Raw genomic sequence first — 20,764 nt, 5'->3', positions numbered from 1 at the left:
CTATAATTATCACATTCCAGTGGCAACATAGCATGTCAATAATATTCAGCAGAACAAGGCAGAACACAACAAAACCCATAAAGTGCTGTGGGTTTCTCAGTTCCTGGTAACTCTAATCCCACCTGACTTTCAATAGAAAATAAAAGACAGATCTTTCCCCATCCTCACCACTCTACCTGTGTCTCTATCTTCATGTTATATTATTTTTTCCTCGGTTTGATTTTGGGTTTAATTTCAACTGCACCTGCCTTTGCAGCCTCCCCCTGCCTTGCTGGCCAGTGTAAAGTTCACTTCAGTTTGTGTCACCAGTGAGAGAACTGAACTCAAGCTGTTCCATCCATTTTTCAGTTCCTGATACTATTTTGAACTTCCGCTGCGCTGGGCGGACAGGATACACGATCAGGGTGGAGTGGAATGAACCGAAGGGCACATTTACCAGTTTCAAAGCCATCGCATACAACGGTGACCGACTTTTGATTAATCGTACCATTGGGAAGGACGAGAATGCGCTGAGGGTTGCTAATCTTCAGCCTGGATGCAAGTATACAATCAAAATCACCACGGTGAGCGGGCAAACGTACAGCAAGCAGGAGATCACGGAGTGCTGGACCAGCTCAGAGCGTGAGTATTCCAAATGCGAATTTTTCCTCCCCCGCTGTTACAGAAACATAGAAAATCTACAGCATATTACAGGTCCTTTAGCCCACAATGTTGTGCCTACTTTAGAAACTGCCTAGAATTTCTCTACCACATAGCTCTCTATTTTTCTAAGCTGCATGTACCTATCTAAGAGTCTTTTAAAAGACCCTATTGTACCTGCCTCTACCACCTTCGCTGGCAGAGCATTCCACATACCCATCAGTCTGTGTGGAAAAAAATCACCTCTGACAACCCCCCCCCACCCCCAATACCTACTTCCCAGCACCTTAAAACTATGTCCCCTTGTGTTAGCCATTTCAGCCCTGGGAAAAAGCCTCTGACTATCCACACGATCAATGCCTCTCATCATCTTATACACCTCTATCAGGTCACCTCTCATCCTCTGTCACTCCAAGGAGAAAAGGCCGAGTTCACTCAACCTATTCTCATAAGGCATGCTCCCCAATCCAGGCAACATCCTTGTAAATCTCCTCTGCACACTCTCTATAGTATCCACACCCTTCCTGTAGTGAGGCGACCAGAACTGAGCACAGTGCTCCAAGTAGGGTCTGACCAGGGTCTTATAGAGCTGTAACATTACCCCCCGGCTCTTGAACTCAATCCCATGGTTGATGAATGCCAACACACCATACGCCCTCTTAATAACACTGTCAACCTGCGCAGCAGCTTTGAGTGTCCTATGAACATGGATCCCAACATCTCGCTGGTCCTTCATGCTGTCAGGATTCTTACCGTTAATATCCTAATCATTGTCTTTGAACGGAGAGGCGAGATCTAAAGCTCACCTTACAAAGGTGGCAACTTTTCCTGATGGCTTAGTGAGTTAACCCATCACCCGCTGCTCAACAGGGCATCACCGCCATGCCTGCGCTTAACCAGAGATGACATCCAAATGCCTGCACTTCCTGCCAGTAGTCTATTCATGATGTCTTTGTTTGTTGACCCAAAGTCTCAGCAACTCATAGATGCTGTCTAGCTGCTATTTGATTTATACTTTAAAATTTTATTTTATTTAGAAATAGATTGCAGAGTATGACCTTCTGGCCCTTTGAACCATGTCACCCTAGCAGCCCCTAATTCTACCCTAGCCTAATTACAGGGCAATTTACAATAACCAATTAACCTACCAACCAGTTCATCTTTGGACTGTGGGAGGAAGCCAGAGCATTCGGAAAAAAAACCCTGTATTCCATGGGGAGAACGTACAGACTCCTTAAAGATTACTTTGGAATTGAACTCCAAACTTTGATGACCTGAGCTGTAACAGGATCACACTAACCACTACAGTATCATTTTCTGTTATATATCAGATCAATTTCAAAATTGAGGAGGAATTTGGATAGGGACATGGATGGGAGGGATATGGAGGGCTACGGTCCTGGTGCAGGTCAATAGGACCAGGCGGAGTAGTTCTACATAGACTAGATGAGCAGAAGGGTCGCTTTCTGAGCTGTAGTGTTTTATAACTCTATGACTCTATAATGTAGATAATAGGGCTAATTCCATACAAATTAATTGCTCCATTTCATATATTGGACCCTTCTGAGAGATTGAGTTAGAATCAGAATCAGGTTTAACACCACTAGCATATGTCGTGAAAATTATTGCTTTGTGCAGCAGTACATAAATTACAATAAGAAGTAAATATAAAAAATTAAATTAAATATGTAGTGCAAATAGAGAGAAAATATTACTCAGGTAGTGTTCATAGATTCAATGTCCATTCAGAAATCTGATGATGGAGGGGAAGAAATCGTACAGCATATGTTTTCAGGTTCCTGTATCTCCTCCCGGATGGTAGCAATGAGAAGAGGGCACGTCCTGGGTGATGGATGTCCTTAATGTTGGATGCTGCCTTTTTGAGGCATCGCCTTTTGAAGGTGTCCTGGATTTCTGATCCAGGGGTGTGATGTACTGAAGAGACAAGAAGCCATAGAAAAATACAGCATAGACAGAGACAATTGGACCCAACAAGCCATCAGCCATCAAGTTTTACATTAATGCTGCACTCTTGCCCACATCCAAATCAAATCCTAATTCCAGTGCAATTATCATACAACCATACATGAATACAGCCAAACGAAACAATGTTCCCCTGGGGCCAAGGTGCACACCACATTCAAGCTAGCGAGCGCACATACAGTCACGGAAAAAATTATGCATATATATCCAAATCAGCTCCTAGATTCTGGCACTCACCTAGCACCAGAGGTTAGGATTGACTGTGGATCCCTGGGACTTTGAGGTAGTAGCTATGCATTGTGAATAAACTCTTCCCAGGCTTCCAGCCGGCTACAGGTATTGATTATAACCAGCATTTTGAAGCCAAGATCTGCCACCTTCTTCAGAGCTTGTCATCAAAACGTCGGTTATAATCGTTACCTGTACCCGGCTGGAAACCCAAGAAGAGTTTTTGCTACTTACAGTAATTTTATATGTTATATTGTACGGTTGCTGCAGAACAATGTTATATCTTGACATAAACTCAGTGGCCACTTTATTAGGTACACCGGTACCCTTGCTCGTTAATGCAAATATGTAATCAAACAATCACGTGCCAGCAATTCGATGCATAAAAGCTTGCAGACATGGTCAAGAAGTTCTGTTGTTGTTCAGACCAAACATCAGAATGGGGAAGGAATATGATCTAAGTGACTTTGAGTGTGGAATGATTGCTGGTACCAGTTGGGGTGGTGTGAGCATATATGAAGTAGAAGTGGTAGAGGCAGGTTCGATATTGTCATTTTAAAAAAATTGGATAGGTATATGGACAGGAAAGGAATGGAGGGTTATGGGCTGAGTGCAGGTCAGTGGGATTAGGTGAGAGTAAACGTTCGGCACAGACTAGAAGGGCCGAGATGGCCTGCTTCCGTGCTGTAATTGTTAAATGGTTATATGAAACTGCTGATCTCCTGGGATTTTCATGCCCAACAGTCTCTAGAGTTTACAGAGAATGGTGTGAAAAACAAAAAACATCCAGTGAGCAGCAGTTCTATTGGTGAAAACACCTTGTTAATGAGAGAGGTCAGAGGAGAATGGCCAGACAGTTTCAAGCTGACAGGAAGGTGATAGTAACTCAAATAACCACACGTTACAACAGTGGTGTGCAGAAGAGCATCTCTGAACGCACAACACGTTGAACCTTGAAGCGGATGGGTTACAGCAGCAGAAGACCATGAACATACACTCAGTGGCAGTTTTATTAGGAACAAGGGGCACATAATCACGTATGTCAGTGATAATGAAACCCATTCTATTTCTGAATCTGATTCAGTCTAATAAATCAAAATATCAGAAACCTGGTTTTGTAGTACAATTAGAGACACTGACTCACAGTAAAGGTGAATTTACTGTCACAGGCTCAAGTACATCTATGTACAGGGGCAATGGAGAAGTGCTTTGCAACAGCATCACGGGCAAGTACCAAAGGATTCAAATCATTAAATCACACCCCCATGCGAAAAAAAACAAATCACAACTGTCTTCATTATCTACAGGCCACCCCGATTCAGTCGCCCAAAGATAGCAACAGAAAAAGAAACGACCAGAAACCAGAAAACACATCATAACGTGAACTATCATCGTTAAACTTTGCTCTGGCACCATCTTCCGACGGCATCGAGGGAGAGAGAGATCAATTAAGTGCAGCGGCCTTCCTCTGGCAGCAGCGAATGAGAGGGAGAGGGAGAGAGGGAGACAGTCACACACAGACATCTTTCTCCGGCAACACTCGCCTCGAAGTTTTCAATCTTCCTCAAAGCTTTAATCAGTGAGATCAGCAAGAAATGGAGTTGATCATAGCATAGCATCAGATGAGCAGTATTCACACGGGAAATATCTAAGTATGAAGTAAACATTTTTTCACAAGAAAGGGGGCTAGGCCACAGTAGTTAGATAACAGCAGCAGCAGTTATGGGGTGAGTGGGGTCTTTTATTGAACTGAAATAGCTGACTGGCTCACCCTTGTTTACCTGATAACATATCCCAAACTCCTTCCAGTGGGATAACCATGTATTTTTTTGTATTTACAGCCATTATCATTGGAGCGACTGTGGGCTCTCTGCTGGGTCTGATCCTAATTGGAGTATTACTGTTCATCATCTATAGAGTCAGGTTTCAGAGGTAAGAGGACTTACTCAATGATGGTAATGAACGTGTACTGATGGAGACTTAAAGAAACTTGACGATGCCCAATCTGTCTCACCTCTGATAGCAACCTTAACAGATGGAGAATTGTAATTGATATTGCTTCCTGCCCCTGGAGTCCTGCCTCACTCAAGTTATGCTGACTTTTTCCCCTCTTCATTCCAGTGCAAAAAATTTGAAGTATTTTCTCTCCAGTTATTTTTAGAAGAACATGGAGTGATAAATCTTATCCATCTGGATCAGATTTTGTAAATGAATGATGTTTCGAGTTAATGTGGCAAATTTACTCTGAGTTATAAACACAAAGTACACTGCAGATGCTGGGGTCAAAGCAACACGTACAACAAGCTGGAGGAACTCAGCAGGTCGGGCAACATCCGTGGTTGCTGCCCGACCTGCTGAGTTCCTCCAGCTTGTTGTACATGTTACTCTGAGTTATATCAATGGGGTGACACAATAACATAGTGGTTAGCACAAAGCTTTACCGTGCCGGCAACCCAGGTTCAATTCCCACCGCTGCCTATAAGGAGTTTGTACCTTCTCCCTGGGACCACATGGGTTTCCTCCGGGTGCTCCGGTTTCCTCCCACAGTCCAAAGGCGTACTGGTTGGTAGGCTAATTGGTCATTGTAAATTGTCCCAAGATTAGGTTAGGATTAAATTGGGGATTTCTCAACGGTGTGGCTTGAAGGGCCGAGAGGGCCTACTCCACTTTGTATCTCAACAAAAGAATATCACTCCCATACAGGATCCCCTTTCTGATAGTCTATTATTGCCAAATATTCAAAGTTCAAAATATTGAAGTACGTTTATTATCAAAGTACATATATGCCACCATATCCAACTCTTGTTTTCTTGTGGGCATTCATGTAAATATAAGAAACACAATAGAATCAGTGAAGGACAGCACCTAAACAATCAGTATGCAAAAGACAACAAACTGTGCAAATACAAACAGGAATATTAATAATATTAATGCTCATAGTAATAGTTAATAAGACCATAAAATCATAAAATGTAGGAGCAGAATTAGGCCATTTGGTCCATCGAGTCTGCTTTGCCATTTCAACATGGCTGATCTATTTCCCAGATAAGCCCACAAGAAAATGAATCTCAGGGTAATAGATGGTGACACATATGTACTTCCAAAGTTCAATGTGAGTTTATTATCAAAGTACATATATGTCACCATTTACAGCCCTGAGATTCATTTTCTTGCAGGCATACTCAATAAATCCATAGAATAAAAATCATAACTGAATCAATGAAAGACGGCACCAACTTGGGCGATCAACCAGAGTGTAAAAGACAACAAGCTATGCAAGTACAAGAAAGAAAGAAAGAAAGAAATACATAAGCAAGGAAGCAAGCAATTAATATCAAGGATGTGAGATGACTTCATTGGTTGTGGGAAGAGTGCAGTGATGGGGCAAGTGAAGTTATCTCCTTTGGTTCAGGAGCCTGATGGTTGAGGGGTAATAACTGTTCCTGAACCTTGTCGCGTGGGACCTGTGGCTCCACATACAAGTGTGAAGTGAGTTTCCTTCTGTAACTGGTCCTTGCTTTCCCTGCCCTGGGAACGTTTGATGCTTCAGTATGAAGGGAAACTGGCCTGATTCTGCTCCTGTGGTGTTATGGTCTTCAGCAACACTTTTTGTTAGGTCCTGCACCACATACTGATAATCCTGTGCTCACTCGCCAGTATCTTGGCTAAGCAGACCCTCAATTTTAGTAAAATTATTTGGTTTCTACATCCTGTCTTGGGCCCATCACTTCCTGTTTCTATAATCCCCTCCAGTCTCCTGATTGATCAGGATCTGCACTCAGTGACCACTTTATTAGGAACACCTGTACACCTGCTCGTTAAAGCAAATATCTTATCAGCCAATCACGTGGCAGCAACTCAATGCATAAAAGCACGCAAACACGGTCAAGAGGTTCAGTTGTTGTTCAGACCAAACATCAGAATAGGGAAGAAGTGTGATTTAAGTGACTTTGACTGTGGAATGACTGTTGGTGCCAGATGGGGTAGTTTGAGAATCTGAGAAACTGCTGCTCGCCTAGGATTTTCACACACAGCAGTCTCTCAGAGTTTACAGAGAATGGTGTGGAAAACAAAAAAAAACATCCAGTGAGTGGTAGTTCTGTGGGTGAAAATGCCTCGTTACTAAGAGAGGACAGAGGAAAATAGCCGGAGTGGTTCAAGCTGACGGGAAGGTGACAGGCCCCCAGTCCTCGGGGTCGCATTGCTGATGGCCATTGGCGGGGCCGTCTTAATACGCTCAGCAGAGGATGGTGCTCGGAGAAGCTGTGCTGGAGGGGATGGTTGCTGGCTCGGAGGTTCGACGGACTCGGGAGTCCGCTGCGGTCAGGTCGCTTTCATTGTGTGCTGCGTCTGCGAGGCTGAGTCGGGCGGCGTCGTGTAAGTCCATAGTGGGGGTATTCCCTTCTGCCGCCAGTGTGGGATGGCGAGTCTGTCAGGACCCTTGGGACTTGTGGAAACTGTGGTGATTTCTTTTGAACTTATAGTCCTTTAACATCTTTGGACTATTTTTACTGTGCCCATGATCTGTTTTTTTTTATCAATTATGCTATTGTTTGCACAGTTGTAACTATATGGTTTTGTGCAGGTCTTGTAGCTTTAGTTTTTGGTCTTGTTTAGTCTGGTGGGTTTGGAGCTCCTTTCCAGGGAACGCGCTAAGACGGTAGCGCGATATTAATACGCAGCAGCCTCTCCTGACTCTGGATTGGGGATTGTCAAATGTTATGTGGATTTTCTGGTGTAGTCTGTTTTGTCATATGCTCTTGTGATATAATTCTGGAGGAACGTTGTCTCATTTTTTTACTGCATTGCATTTGTGGTTTCTAAATGACAATAAACTGAATCTGAATAACAACATTACAACAGTGGTGTGCAGAAGAGCACCTCTGTGTGCACAACACATTGAACTTTGAAGTGGATGGGCTACAGCAGCAGAAGACCATAAACGTACACTTTGTGGCCTCTCTACTAGGTACAGGGGGTAGTAATAACACAGCGACTGAGTGTCTACGCTCCCCTAAGGTTATCATCCATGAATCAATCTATGCCCCAAATTCTGGTATTTCTTCCTAAAACTCTCTACCTCTGTTTTTCTTTAGTCCTGTAGGACCCAATTTAACATGCGGATCAGCATCAATTTCTGTTGCAGAATGTCTTAAGAAATTTTAATATATTACCGTTATAGTAATTGACATTAACAAGTCATTTTTATCATTACAGGAAGAAACCCGAGGCAGAATTTTTGTCAGAGATTGCCCTTTCTTCAGCATACAAGTAAGTGGATTTTTATGTTCGACTCGGATTATGTCTCCCCTCCCCCCACCACTGTCTATGATACTGCAGCTGATGTCTCCCTGTCAGTGCCGGCTGTACTCTGAATTACACTGGCCTCTCTCTCTCTCTGATTTAATAGTATCTTGCCTGAAGCCCTGCACTGTTCAGGGCTGACTGTGGACATTACTTTTTAATTGTTTATGTGATACACAAGTCAGGGCACAGCGATATGGAGAGCAAGCTGCTTCCTGTGTAGCAGGCTCCCCCTCTCCACGGAGCTGATGAATCGAGAATCGCACTGGCGGCATTGCAGGGTAGGACTGCCTTAGGGACTCCAGCTCCAGACTTTTCCTCAGGGTTTGCCCCCCCAATGAGTGGTTACAGCAGACAGGCAGAGGAGGTTTGAGATAAGAGTTTTGCCTCTCCTAGATGAGCTGCCGGCAATGGCTGATGAGTCCCATCTGCCCAAAGCGACTGGTTTTCAGATACCAGTAATCCTACTTTGCCCATTCTCCTGCCCGTAGAAACGGTTCCCGCAAGCTTAGTAGCTAAGCCATGGGTTAGATAAACCACAGGCTATTATTATTACAAGTAGTGATGCACACCATTGGGAACATTCAATAGTAGTAGGAGCTATTCGCTACTGCCTTCCCTAGCTATAACAATCTTACACGAACTTACACACAGCTGGTACCTTGCATTCTGATATTGCACTAAGCAGTGGTATAATGCCCCAGTGATAAGCATGGGAGGCTGGTGGGACAACCAATCCTGGAAAGCTTGTGTTTACAAGAAGAGTGGAGAAAAAGGAACTTCAGGATCTCATCTAAAGACCTGTAAGAATAATAAAGATTAAATTTACTTACAGCCCGCAGTTGTCGCCGCGTTTCCAACACCTGTCTTGCAATGACTCAACCCTTAGTCATAAACACAAGAGTTTCTGCAGATGCTGGAAATCCAAAGCAACATGCTCAACATACTGGAGGAATGCAGCTGCTTAGGTAGCACCTGTAGAACTGAATAAACACTTGACATTTCAGGTCAAGACCCTTTATCAAGTCTGAAAAAGATAAAGGGAATATACCAGAATAAAAAAGGTGGGGGAGGTAAAGGAGGAAAGCTAGAAGGTGATAAGTATGCCCAGGTGGGCGCGAACTGCGAAGGGCTGAAGAGGAAACATAGAAAACCTACAGCACAATGCAGGCCTTTCGGCCCACAAAGTTGTGCCGAACATGTCCCTACCTTAGAAATTACTAGGCTTACCCATAGCCCTCTATTTTTCTAAGCTCCATGTACCTATCTAAAAGTCTCTTAAAAGACCCTATCGTATCCACCTCCACCACCATTGCCAGCAGCCCATTCCACGCACTCACCACTCTCTGAGTAAAAAACTTACCCCTGACATCTCCTCTGTACCTACTCCCCAGCACCTTAAACCTGTGTCCTCTTGTGGCAAACATTTCAGCCCTGGGAAAAAGCTTCCGACTATCCACACAATCAATGCCTCTCATCATCTTGGACACCTCTATCAGGTCACCTCTCATCCTCCTTCGCTCCAAGGAGAAAAGGCCAAGTTCACTCAACCTATTCTCATAAGGCATGCTCCCCAATCCAGGCAACATCCTTGTAAATCTCCTCTGCACCCTTACTATGGCTTCCACATCCTTCCTGTATGAGGCGGCCAGAACTGAGCACAATACCCCAAGTGGGGTCTGACCAGGGTCCTATATAGCTGCAACATTACCTCTCGGCTCCTAAGTTCAATTCCACATTTTTTTTAATAAAAAAATTTATCTTCTTATTTATGGTGATGGGGTGGCAAGTAAGGATGAGAGGGAGGAAACTGGTAGGAGAGGAGAGTGGACCATAGGAGAAAGGGAAGGGGGAGACCCAGCCGGCAGGTGAGAAGAGGCGAGAGGCCAGAATGGGGAAATAGAAGAGGGGAGGCATAGGGAATTCTTTTTCCTTGGAAGTGGAAATCAATATTCGTGCCATCGGGTTAGAGGCTACCCAGACAGAATATGAGGTGTTGCTCCTCCACACTGACGGTGGCCTCATCTTGGCACAAGAAGAGGCTACGGACCGACATGTCAGAACGGGAATGAGAATTGGAACTAAATTCAAACACGAGGAAATCTGCAGACACTGGAAATTCAAACAACAACACACACAAAATGCTGGTGGAACGCAGCAGGCCAGGCAGCATCTATAGGGAGAAGCACTGTTGACGTTTCGGGCCGAGACCCTTCATCAGGACTAAACTAAAAGGAAAGATAGCAAGAGATTTGAAAGTAGGAGGGGTAGGGGAAAATGCGAAATGATAGGAGAAGACTGGAGGGGGTGGGGTGAAGCTGAGAGCCAGAAAGGTGACTGACAAAAGGGATACAGAGCGGGAGAAGGGAAGGATCATGGGACGGGAGGCCTAGGGAGAAAGAAAGGAGGAGGGGGGCACCAGAGAGAGATGGAGAACAGGCAGAGTGATGGGCAGAAAGAGAGAAAAAAAAAGGAGGGGGAAAAACTAAATAAATCAGGGATGGGGTAAGAAGGGGAGGAGGGGCATTAACGGAAGTTAGAGAAGTCAATGTTCATGCCATCAGGTTGGAGGCTACCCAGCCAGTATAGAAGGTGTTGTTCCTCCAACCTGAGTATAGCTTCATCTCGACAGTAGGCGAGGCAATGGATAGACATATCAAAATGGGAATGGGACGTGGAATTGAAATGTGTGGCCACTGGGAGATCCTGCTTTCTCTGGCAGACCGAGCGTAGGTGTTCACAGACTCCAAGTCTTCTAGAATGTGGGAGGAAACCGGAGCACCCGGAGGAAACCCATGCAGTCATGGGGAGAATATATAAACCCTCTACATACAGTGGTGGGAATTAAATCCTAATCTTAAAATTGGTACCATAAAGAGTGGCGCTAACCACTACAGTATTATGCTACCTCTGTTCTACCAAGCTGCCCCTTGCATGGGATTCATATATTCTATTGAATGGTAAAGATCTCTCAGTCATATTTGCACAAGATATAGCTCCAACAGAAAGGTATCATGTCAGTAATCTAAACTCATGAGTTTAAAACTCATCACAGTACCACAGAAAATTACGCTGAACTTGATTATAGAAACCTTATTCGTTCCTTTCGACATTGGACCTGGTCTGACCTCCACCCAATTCAACCATTGTCCTGTGAGATGGCAATAAAAAAAAGGAAAAAGCTCCATTATTGTTCAGGCAACAAGTGGTTGCATCATCCATACCTGCAGATATGACACTGGAGCAACATTTGGCCCTTGAGTCTGCTCTGCCATTCCATCATGTCCGGAAAGACAAGAGCAAGGTCTCGTACTTTGGTAGGACCAGCCAGGGTAGGACTTGTCCAGTGAATGGTAGTGCACTGAGAAGTGTGGTAGAACAAAGCTATCTGGGAATACAGATCCATAATTCATTGGAAGTGGCGTCACAGGTAGATAGGGCCATAAAGAAAGCTTTTGGCCTAATTTGGAGTATTGTGCGTAGTTTTAGTCATAAACCCACAAGAAAGATGCAAATAAGGTTGAAAGAGTACAGAGAAAATTTACAAGGGTGTTCCCTGGTCTGGAAGATCTGAGTTATGAGGAAAGATTGAATAGGTTAGGACTTTACAATAAAATATTGAGAGGAAATTTGATAGAGGGATACAAAATTATGAGGGGCAAATACAAGCAGGCTTTTTCCACTGAATATTGGGTGAGACTACAACCATAGGTCATGGTTTAAGGGTGAAAGGTGACAAGTTTAAGGGGAACATGAGGGGAAATTTCACTCAGAGGGTCATGTGAGTGTGGAACGAGCTGCCAGCGCAAGTGGTGCAAGTGAGCTCGATTTCAAAGTTTACGAGAAGTTTGTATAGGTGCATGGGTGGTTGAGGTATGGAGGGCTATGGTCATGGTGCAGTTTGATGGAAGGTAAGCAGTTTAAATGGTTCAGCACAGACCAAATGAGCTGAAGGGCCTGTTTTCTGTGGTGTACTTTTCTATGACTCTAGTAATGCGAAATAGATAGGTAAATAAATTGCTAAATAACCAACAAAACAAACACATACTGTGGTAGGTTCATTCATCAGGATCCTGGCTCAAGACGCCAACTCTTTCCATAGATGCCATCTGACCTGCTGAATTCCTCCAGCATTTCGTGTGTGTTGCTTTGGATTTCCAGCATCTGCAGAAATTCTTGAGTTCATGTTTAAGGGATGAGTCACTGCAAGACAGTCCCACTGCCCTTCACAACAAGGCCAAAGGCCTTTTGATGAGAGCAAAGAAAGAACACATGTCCTTGGTCTTTTATTTCTCCTGAAAGATGAGCGAGAAGACTAAGGCTCCTCTAATATTGTAGAACTTGCTCAAGGTAGCACTGAAGCCTAAGCCTAGAGTTTTGTGTTAGGTCTGCAATGCAGAACCTAATGAGTCAGCACTAGCTGAGTTAGGGTAAACATCTGAATCGAATAAAGTCACCTATGCTTTGTTTTGCTCCTTAGGCCCATTCCTGTGAGTGAATACAAGAGCTACGTGCAGTGCAACAAAATTTCTGGCTTTTCTGAAGAATATCAGGTGTGTATGTTCTGTTGAAATACTCACTTCGAACTCCTGAGAACTTGCTTAACTAGATAGTGCAGAGCATTGTCAAAAGCAGGTGATGCACACATTGTACAAGTGAACGAGAACTATGATGGTCCTTGATGAAGCCCTGACAAATGGTCTCGGCCTGAAATGTCAACTGTTTACTCTTTATGCTGAGATCCTCCAGCATTTTGTGTGCATCGGAGGGATTTCCAGCATCCGTAGATTCTGTCATCTAAGGACCATGGTGGGCAGGGACCCACCATTGCACTACAAATGAATGAAAGTGCAGGTGTGCTGCCCGAGGACGGCCCTTCCCAATCTTTTTAGTACGAGCTCATCCAAGCACTGGACTTCTTTTTGCAACCCCAAACAATTCCTATCAATTCATTGCAGAGTCTGGAGAGAGTGGGTACTGACCAGTCAAAGAAAGCTTCCAAACTTGCGAGCAATGCAGTGAAGAATCGATATACTAACATCTTCCCATGTAAGTACAAAGCTCGGCATTTACGAATTAACCCTGAAGGACCTCAGTAATAGTGCTTTACCTTCCGTCACTCACTTCCCTCCAGTTCTCTTGACAATGTTGCCTCTGGATTGCACAGGATCCATTCTACAGAAACAGACTACTCGGTCCATTTGTTCCATACTACACTCAAATCTCGCCCTATTTTTTCACCATCAAAATCTATCAATTTAACTCTTAACCACTTTGAGAACTCAAAAACTTCTACAAGTGTACCATGGAGAGCATTCTGACTGGCTGCATCACTGTCTGGAGTGGGGTGGTGGGGAGGGGGCCACTGCACAGGATCGAAAAATGCTGCAGAAAATTGTAAAATTAGACGGCTCCATCACGGGTACTAACCTCCATAGTGTCCAAAAAACTCTTCAAGGAGTGGTGTCTCAGAAAGGCCCCAGGACTCATTGTTATCATCAGGAAGGAGGTACAGAAGCCTGAAGGCACACACTCAGTGATTCAAAAACAGCTTCTTCCTCTCTGCCATCCGATTTCTAAATAAACATTGAACCCATGAACACTACTTCACTTTTTTATTTCTGATCTTGCACTATTTTTAATTTAACTATTTAAAAATATATATATACACTTACTCTAATGTATTTATTTTTTCTCTATATTATCATGTATGGCATCACACTGCAGCTGCAAAGTTAACAAATTTCACAACATATGCCGGAGATATTAAACCTGATTCTGAATCTGATTCTCCCTTGTCCCATTACTAATTACCATACTAATAATACATACTAATTACCTTAGCGTTTGCATGTTGGTCATTTGTCTTTGTGTTTAGTTTTTCATTGATTCTATTGCATTTTTTGTTCTACTGTGAATGCCCACAAGAAGATGAATCTCAGGTGACATATATGGACTTTGATGGTAAATTTACTTTTAACTTTAAACTTGACTTCTCCCAATGGAAGCAACTTCTCACTACCCATTGAACAAGAAGCTCTTTTCTGAGTTCCCAATTGGATTCTCGGAGTCTGCATTATGCTGATGGTGCTTTGAAATCCATGCTGACTATTTGATAGACACGTAGTGGCAACATTGAGGCGTTAATTGGTCCGTGTTTGATGTTGGATTAAATCCTAGCTCGGGCCCTTGGAAAACCCCCCAGCAATGGTAGAGTAGAAACAGGTTTAACATCAACAGTTGTGAAATTTGTTAACTCTGCAGTACAGTAGTAGTACAATGCAATACATCATAATATAGGGAAAAAAAGTGAATTACAGTAATTATATACAGTATGTATTAAATAGCTGGCGACACACGGAAACTGAACTCCTTTCAGACTCGGGCTGAACTACAGAGGACGGGGAGGAAGACTGGCCCCTGCAAGAGTAGTATGCAGTCCTACTGACATGTGGACATGCCCTGCTGCTCGTGAGCCAGATCCCCAGCTATTTATAAATAGCCCCACTGTCTTGCGGGAAGCCTCTGGAGAGGTGAAGGCTACGCAAGTAAACCCAGACAGCAAATCCGGAGTAGAGCCCCTAAGGCAGGTGGACGTCACTGAACATCCTTCTGGCACCTCCTGCAGCCAAACTAGTGCCAAATGTATTGCTTCATAAGCTTTCCTTGGACTACACTGGTGAGGCTGAGAGAGGGACCTTGACGACTGGGCATCTCAGGATCTCCATACCTTCCACCCAGGCTTGTGATGATCATCATCACCCATTGTCCTTCCAGACAGACGAATGCTACCACCGCCACAACCAAAGTAAATAGGTAGTGCAAAAAATAGAATTTTTAAAAAAGTAGTGAGGTTGTGTTCATGGGTTCAATGTCCACTCAGAAATCAGATGGCAAAGGGGAAGAAGCTGATCCTGAGTTGTTGAGTGTGTGTCTTCAGGTTTCTGTACCTCCTACCTGATGGTGGCAATGAGAACAAGGCATGACCTGGGTAATGGGGTTCCATAATGATGGATGCTGTCTTTTTGAGGCATCACTCTTTGAAGATATCCAGAACACTAAGGAGGCTAGAGCCCATGATGGAGCTGACTAATTTTACAACTCTCTGCAGCTTACTTCGATCCTGTGCAGTAGCCCCCTCCACTGTACCATTGGTCATCTGGATAATTCCCAGCACAGTTTGAATGGGGTAGGCTCAATGGTTGTTACTCTGGACCAGGTATTGTAATACATTCTCAGTCTAGACCTAAAGTGATAACCAAGTCTCTGCTTAGACTGCTCCCAGAGGAATGCGAGACTGAATTATCATTTTAGGCATAAGCTGACAGTCACACTGTTCATCGTAATATTTAAAAAGTATTACAACACTGGGTCCAGAGTAACAACCATTGAGCCTACCCCATTCTGTAGGTCTGCAAGAAAGGTCGCCATACATTTACCAAAAATGAGACCTGAACTCCCCTAATGATTAACCTATAGGGAAAAAAAATTACAAAAACTGGTTTTACAGGGTTATTTAAATCAAGATTCTAAAAGTAAAGAGGCAAGTGAATAAAAGTGGACAGTGAGAAACATACATCGGGTAATTTCTCCCCTTCCCTCTTCTCTCCTCTTCCATTCACCACTCTGGCAGCCCTCTCCTCACCTGCCTCTCACCTCACTCCGATGTTGCAATGAAACCCAGTTTCCCTCGGGATCAATAAAGTCTGTCTGTCTTTCCCTTTCTCCCAGGGTCCATTTTCCTCTCCTATTCAGCCCTTTATCGTTTCCACCTCTCACTTCCCAGCTTCTCACTTCACCTTCCCCTCCCCATCCAGCTACCTTCCCCTTCACCTGGCTTCACCCAGCACCTACCAGCCTGTGCTCTTTCCACCTCCTCCATCTTATTCTGGCTTCCTTTCCCGCTCCTGATGATGCCAGGAATGTCAACTCTTTATTTCTGTCCACAGATGCTGAGTTCCTCCACCATTTTGTGTGTGCTGCTCTATGGTATTTAAGTTCCCACTTCTGTTTGGATGGTAGCCGGGTAGAAGAAATAAGGAGAATGAGGGTGGATAAAAGGACCAAATGATCTACCAGTGTTTGTCAGTACTAATGCATCTATTGAAGAAGTTACCGTTGCCAGGTTACATAGTTACATTCCTTCCTCATTGGTGCTCAAGATGGCTTCTTATTCCAGTGAATAAGCCAGCTGGTGGTGTAGTGGCATCAGCCACAGCATTCAAACCGAGTGGTCCCCGGTTCAAATCCGGCCGGCTCCTTGCACACTTTCCATCTGTGCTGGGTTGAGAGTCGAGCTAGAAACTCGGCCTCAAAAAAACAGACAAATGCTAAAGAAATGACAAGGTTTCTGCCCAATGCACCACAATTCCAGGGAAGACAAAGGGTGGTGAATTTGTGGAATTTGTTGCTATGTGCCACTGGGGAGGCCAGGTCATTGGGTGTATTTAAGGCGAAGATTGATAGATTCTTGATTGGACATGACATCAAAGTTTACGGGGAGAAGGCTGGGAACTGGGGTTGAGAAGGAGCAAGAAAAAAAGTATCAGCCATGATTGAATCGATGGGCCAGATGGCCTAATTCTGCTCCTGTGTTTTATGGTGTCTTATGGATACAAGAGACTGCATTTACTGTGTGCTGTTCATTCCAATGACGCTGTTTCCTCTTTCAGATGACGCTACCAGAGTTAAACTTAGCCGACAGCCCGGTAGCAGCTCTTCCGATTACATCAATGCAAGTTACATGCCTGTGAGTTTCACACACAGACCTATGCAAGCCCTCATCCGAAACATTAAAAACAGTTAGTGAATGTAGAGAGGATGTTTCATATAGTGGGAGAGTCTAGGACCAGAGAGCACGCCCTCAGAATATAACAACATCTTGTTAGTACAGAAATGAGGAGGAATTTTTCTAGCTAGAGGATGGTGTATCTGTGAAATTCATTGCCAAAGATGGCTATGAGGCCAAGTCCTTTAAAGTGGAAGTTTATAGTGTTTTTTGTAACTTCAAAACATTAACCTAATTTTAAGGAAGACACGAGAGTCTGGGAATGTAGATCTAGCTTCATCTTTACTTTTAACAAGGTGTACACACCCATAATTAATTATTTAAACAAAGTTTAGTTAACCTATACACACACACACACACACTAGATCCCTTAAATATTACTGAAATATTAAATACATAACATATAGGTTCTGCGATTTGTCAGTTGTCCAATCTGAGGAGAGAGGGGTTGAATCCCTTTGGATTCCCCTGTTCTTGAAAGTAATCAAGAATTACTTCCTTATTTGTTACTGTTCCTCATTTAAGGTGAGGGCAACATTTATTACTCATTTTACCCTCCCATGAGAAGGTATTAAGGAAAAAGAAACTCGAGAATTAGTCATGAGGGTGTGGAATCAGGTCACATATTTGTCAGATTAGATAAGGCTGGCAGACTTTTCTTTCCTTCCTTTCTTGTTTCATATCGGGGTGTCAGGATCCGAGGCAGGAGCCGATTTCGCTTGCACTCCGTGATGGTCACTCCTCTCTCCGTGGGGCTGAGGCTATGAACACTGCCCTGTCTGCTGTGCTCTGTGCCCACTAATATGATGAACCGGTAAGCGAGGCTTTGGGCCTGCTCCGGGCTGCTTTGGGTTTGAATCTGAGGACTCGATTTGGTTCGGAATGCAAACAAGAGAAAATCTGAAAATACTGGAAATCCAAGCAACATAGACAAAATGCTGGAGGAATTCACTATTTCCCATCCCTTTGTCCCTCTCTCATGTTATCTCCTAGCCCACCCAGGGGTGTTCCTACACACCGCCAACACCACCCCCCCACTTTCTTCTTTCTTCCATGCCTTCTGTCCCTTTCACCAATCAACTTCCTAGCTCTTGGCTTCATCCCTCCCCCTCCAAGTTTCACCTGTTGCCTGGTGTCTCTCTCTCTCCCCCCCCCCCCACCTTTCAAATCTACTCCTCATCTTTTTGTTCTCCAGTCCCTTCTCCATCTCCGCCCCTGGTCATATGCCATCACATACAGATAAAGAAGGACTCTGTGACCAGCCAGCATTGTTAGCCCTGGAACAGGCCGCTACCCTTTGACCTGTTTGGCACGGGTGACTCTACCAAGAGATAAAGCATAAAGTCTAGACCAGCCAACATGGTTATCTGAGTCATTGAACACAGAACATACAACATAGAATAGTACAGCACATCACAGGCCCTTCTGCCCACAATGTTGTGCCGACCCTCAAACCCTGCCTCCCACATAACCCCCCACCTTAAATTCCTCCATATACCTATCTAATAGAATCTTAAACTTCACTAGTGTATCTGCCTCCACCACTGACTCAGGCAGTGCATTCCACACACCAACCACTCTCTGAGTGAAAAACCTTCCTCTAATATCCCCCTTGAACATCCCTCCTCTTACCTTAAAGCCATGTCCTCTTGTGCTGAGCAGTGGTGCCCTGGGGAAGAGGCGCTAGCTTTCCACTCTGTCTATTCCTCTTAATATCTTGTACACCTCTATCATATCTCCTCTCATCTTCCTTCTCTCCAAAGAGTAAAGCCCTAGCTCCCTTAATCTGATCATAATCCATACTCTCGAAACCAGGCAGCATCCTGGTAAATCTCCTCTGTACCCTTTCCAATGCTTCCACATCCTTCCTATAGTGAGGCGACCAGAACTGGACACAGTAGACACACAAGCCTCCAAATCACAATAGGGTTGTGGTCCTCTTAGAGGAGGAGTACCTGGTACACCCCACATCTGCCCTCACCCTATCATCCCACTTTCATCCCCCTTGTCTTCTCCTACCACCCCCATGAGCCTCCATAATGTCCATCATCTTCAACAGGATCCTATTACAAAGGCACATCTTCCCCTCCCCTGTCAAGTGCTACGCCTCCTCTCTTGCCATTCAATCTTTCTGGTTCAGGCAACACCTCACCTGCGAGTCTGTCGGGGACATCTATTGCTCTCAGTGTCCTCTGCAACGGTGAGACCCAACACAGATTAGGGACCACCTCAACTGGCATCTTTTAATCTTAGGGAATCCTGCCCTTTACATCTTCCAGCTATCCTCTCCCAGCCTCATTCCCTCTTCATTACCTACTCTATTTCCCACTCACCTGGTTTCACCTATGACCTGCTATCTTGTACCCCTCTCACCCACCCCCTTTATTCTGGCTTCTTCCCTCTTCCTTTCCAATGATAAAGGATCTCAGCCCAAAACATCAGCTCTTTATTCCTCTTCATAGATGCTACCCCACCAGTGTTTTATGTGAGCTGCTCGAGATTTCCAGCAAATGCAAAATCTCGTGTTTTTGCCTGCTACAAGATCATATTGAGAGGAAACTTTACCTATAAACTTAACCTCACACCTAGATGCCCAAATGTATCAGCTCTGCTTTAGCATCTTAGGGTGAATGATTGGAGAATTTACTGGGAGGTCTTTGGGTTTTAGTTGAGTAGAACTCTACCAGACTCCATCTTTTTACTCCACCCCTTGCTTTCTCATCTCCAGCCAGCAGGGCATCTCACACCTCGGGTTTTTCTTTTACTTCTGTTGGCTTCTTCAGAGTTCTCCTTCTGGTTTTCTGTAGGGCTACAATCGCGAAAAGGCGTTCATTGCTACACAGGGACCCCTGCCGAATACAGTGGTGGACTTCTGGCGCATGATTTGGGAGCAGAAGTCAGAGGTCATTGTGATGCTGACCAAATGTGCGGAGCAAAATCAGGTGAGTCCCGAATTTTTATTTATTCTCTGTTATTTGGAGACACATCACAGCAAAATCCCTTCCCATCCTTCAAGCTGCGTCGCCAACAACCACTGATCTAACCCTAACCTAATCATGGGTCAATTTACAATGACCAATTAACCTACCTCCTTCATCTTTGGACAGTGGGAGGAAACTGGAGCTCCCAGAGGAAACCTCATGCATTGCATGAGGAGGGCATACAGAGACTCCTTACAGAGGATGTCAGGATTGAACTCAACACTCCAATGCCCATGGCACTAATAGCATTGTGTGTCAACTACTGTTCAGTTAGGTCTTCTAGCATACAGCAATAAATTCAGAGCAAATCAAATTATATGCACATTTGTTATTTGCAAGAAAAGATCTACCTCCATTAAGTCATTGGAAAGTAGCTTCAATCTTCTCCCTCAAAACAAACCATTTTTTAAATTTTATAGAGACCATAATTCATCACCTTCATGTCTTTGAGGTTGTTCCATTCCATAATGGCATTCCCTCCTATCTGCATCTTTAGCATCTGTTCTTTAATCCATCTTTAGGCTGTTGTAGGGTGGGGGGGCTTCTACCCCCTGCTCCCCATGACAGCTGTGTCGTGCCTTTCTCTGTTATCAAAATACTCCCTGCTATAAACTCACCCCTACTATAAAACCCACAGACTCCTTGGAGACTTCCATTCAAACCAGCAAATCAGGAGCCTCTTCGAGAGGGTGTGCGTACGAAGAACATCTCCATAGCCCGTTACACCACCGTGTTCAGGGCAACCATGAAGGTCCTCCATCTCTGATGGTGTTCAGGGCTTCCTTCATCATGCCAGTAGCTTGGTTTTCACTACTATCAGTCTTGCAAGTCCTGGGTGGAG

At 44.3% G+C, this 20,764-nt stretch overlaps 1 protein-coding gene across 3 annotated transcripts in view; it reads left to right on the top strand.

Moving 5' to 3' along the window:
• LOC132382918 (receptor-type tyrosine-protein phosphatase H-like) overlaps positions 1-20,764 on the top strand; it is a 79,141-nt gene that overhangs the window by 38,971 nt on the left and 19,406 nt on the right. For all 3 annotated transcript variants that reach the window (XM_059953481.1, XM_059953479.1, XM_059953480.1), the window contains 7 exons: positions 349-621; positions 4,692-4,782; positions 8,068-8,121; positions 12,635-12,707; positions 13,113-13,203; positions 16,827-16,903; positions 19,750-19,884. In XM_059953481.1, coding sequence (XP_059809464.1) covers positions 349-621; positions 4,692-4,782; positions 8,068-8,121; positions 12,635-12,707; positions 13,113-13,203; positions 16,827-16,903; positions 19,750-19,884 — 794 coding nt within the window. The remainder of the gene's footprint in view (positions 1-348; positions 622-4,691; positions 4,783-8,067; positions 8,122-12,634; positions 12,708-13,112; positions 13,204-16,826; positions 16,904-19,749; positions 19,885-20,764) is intronic.

Source organism: Hypanus sabinus, chromosome 29 (assembly GCF_030144855.1).
Source record: "Hypanus sabinus isolate sHypSab1 chromosome 29, sHypSab1.hap1, whole genome shotgun sequence".
NCBI classification, from domain to species: domain Eukaryota; kingdom Metazoa; phylum Chordata; class Chondrichthyes; order Myliobatiformes; family Dasyatidae; genus Hypanus; species Hypanus sabinus.
Note: the sequence above shows the minus strand (reverse complement) of the source record. Positions and strands in the feature narration are given on the sequence as shown.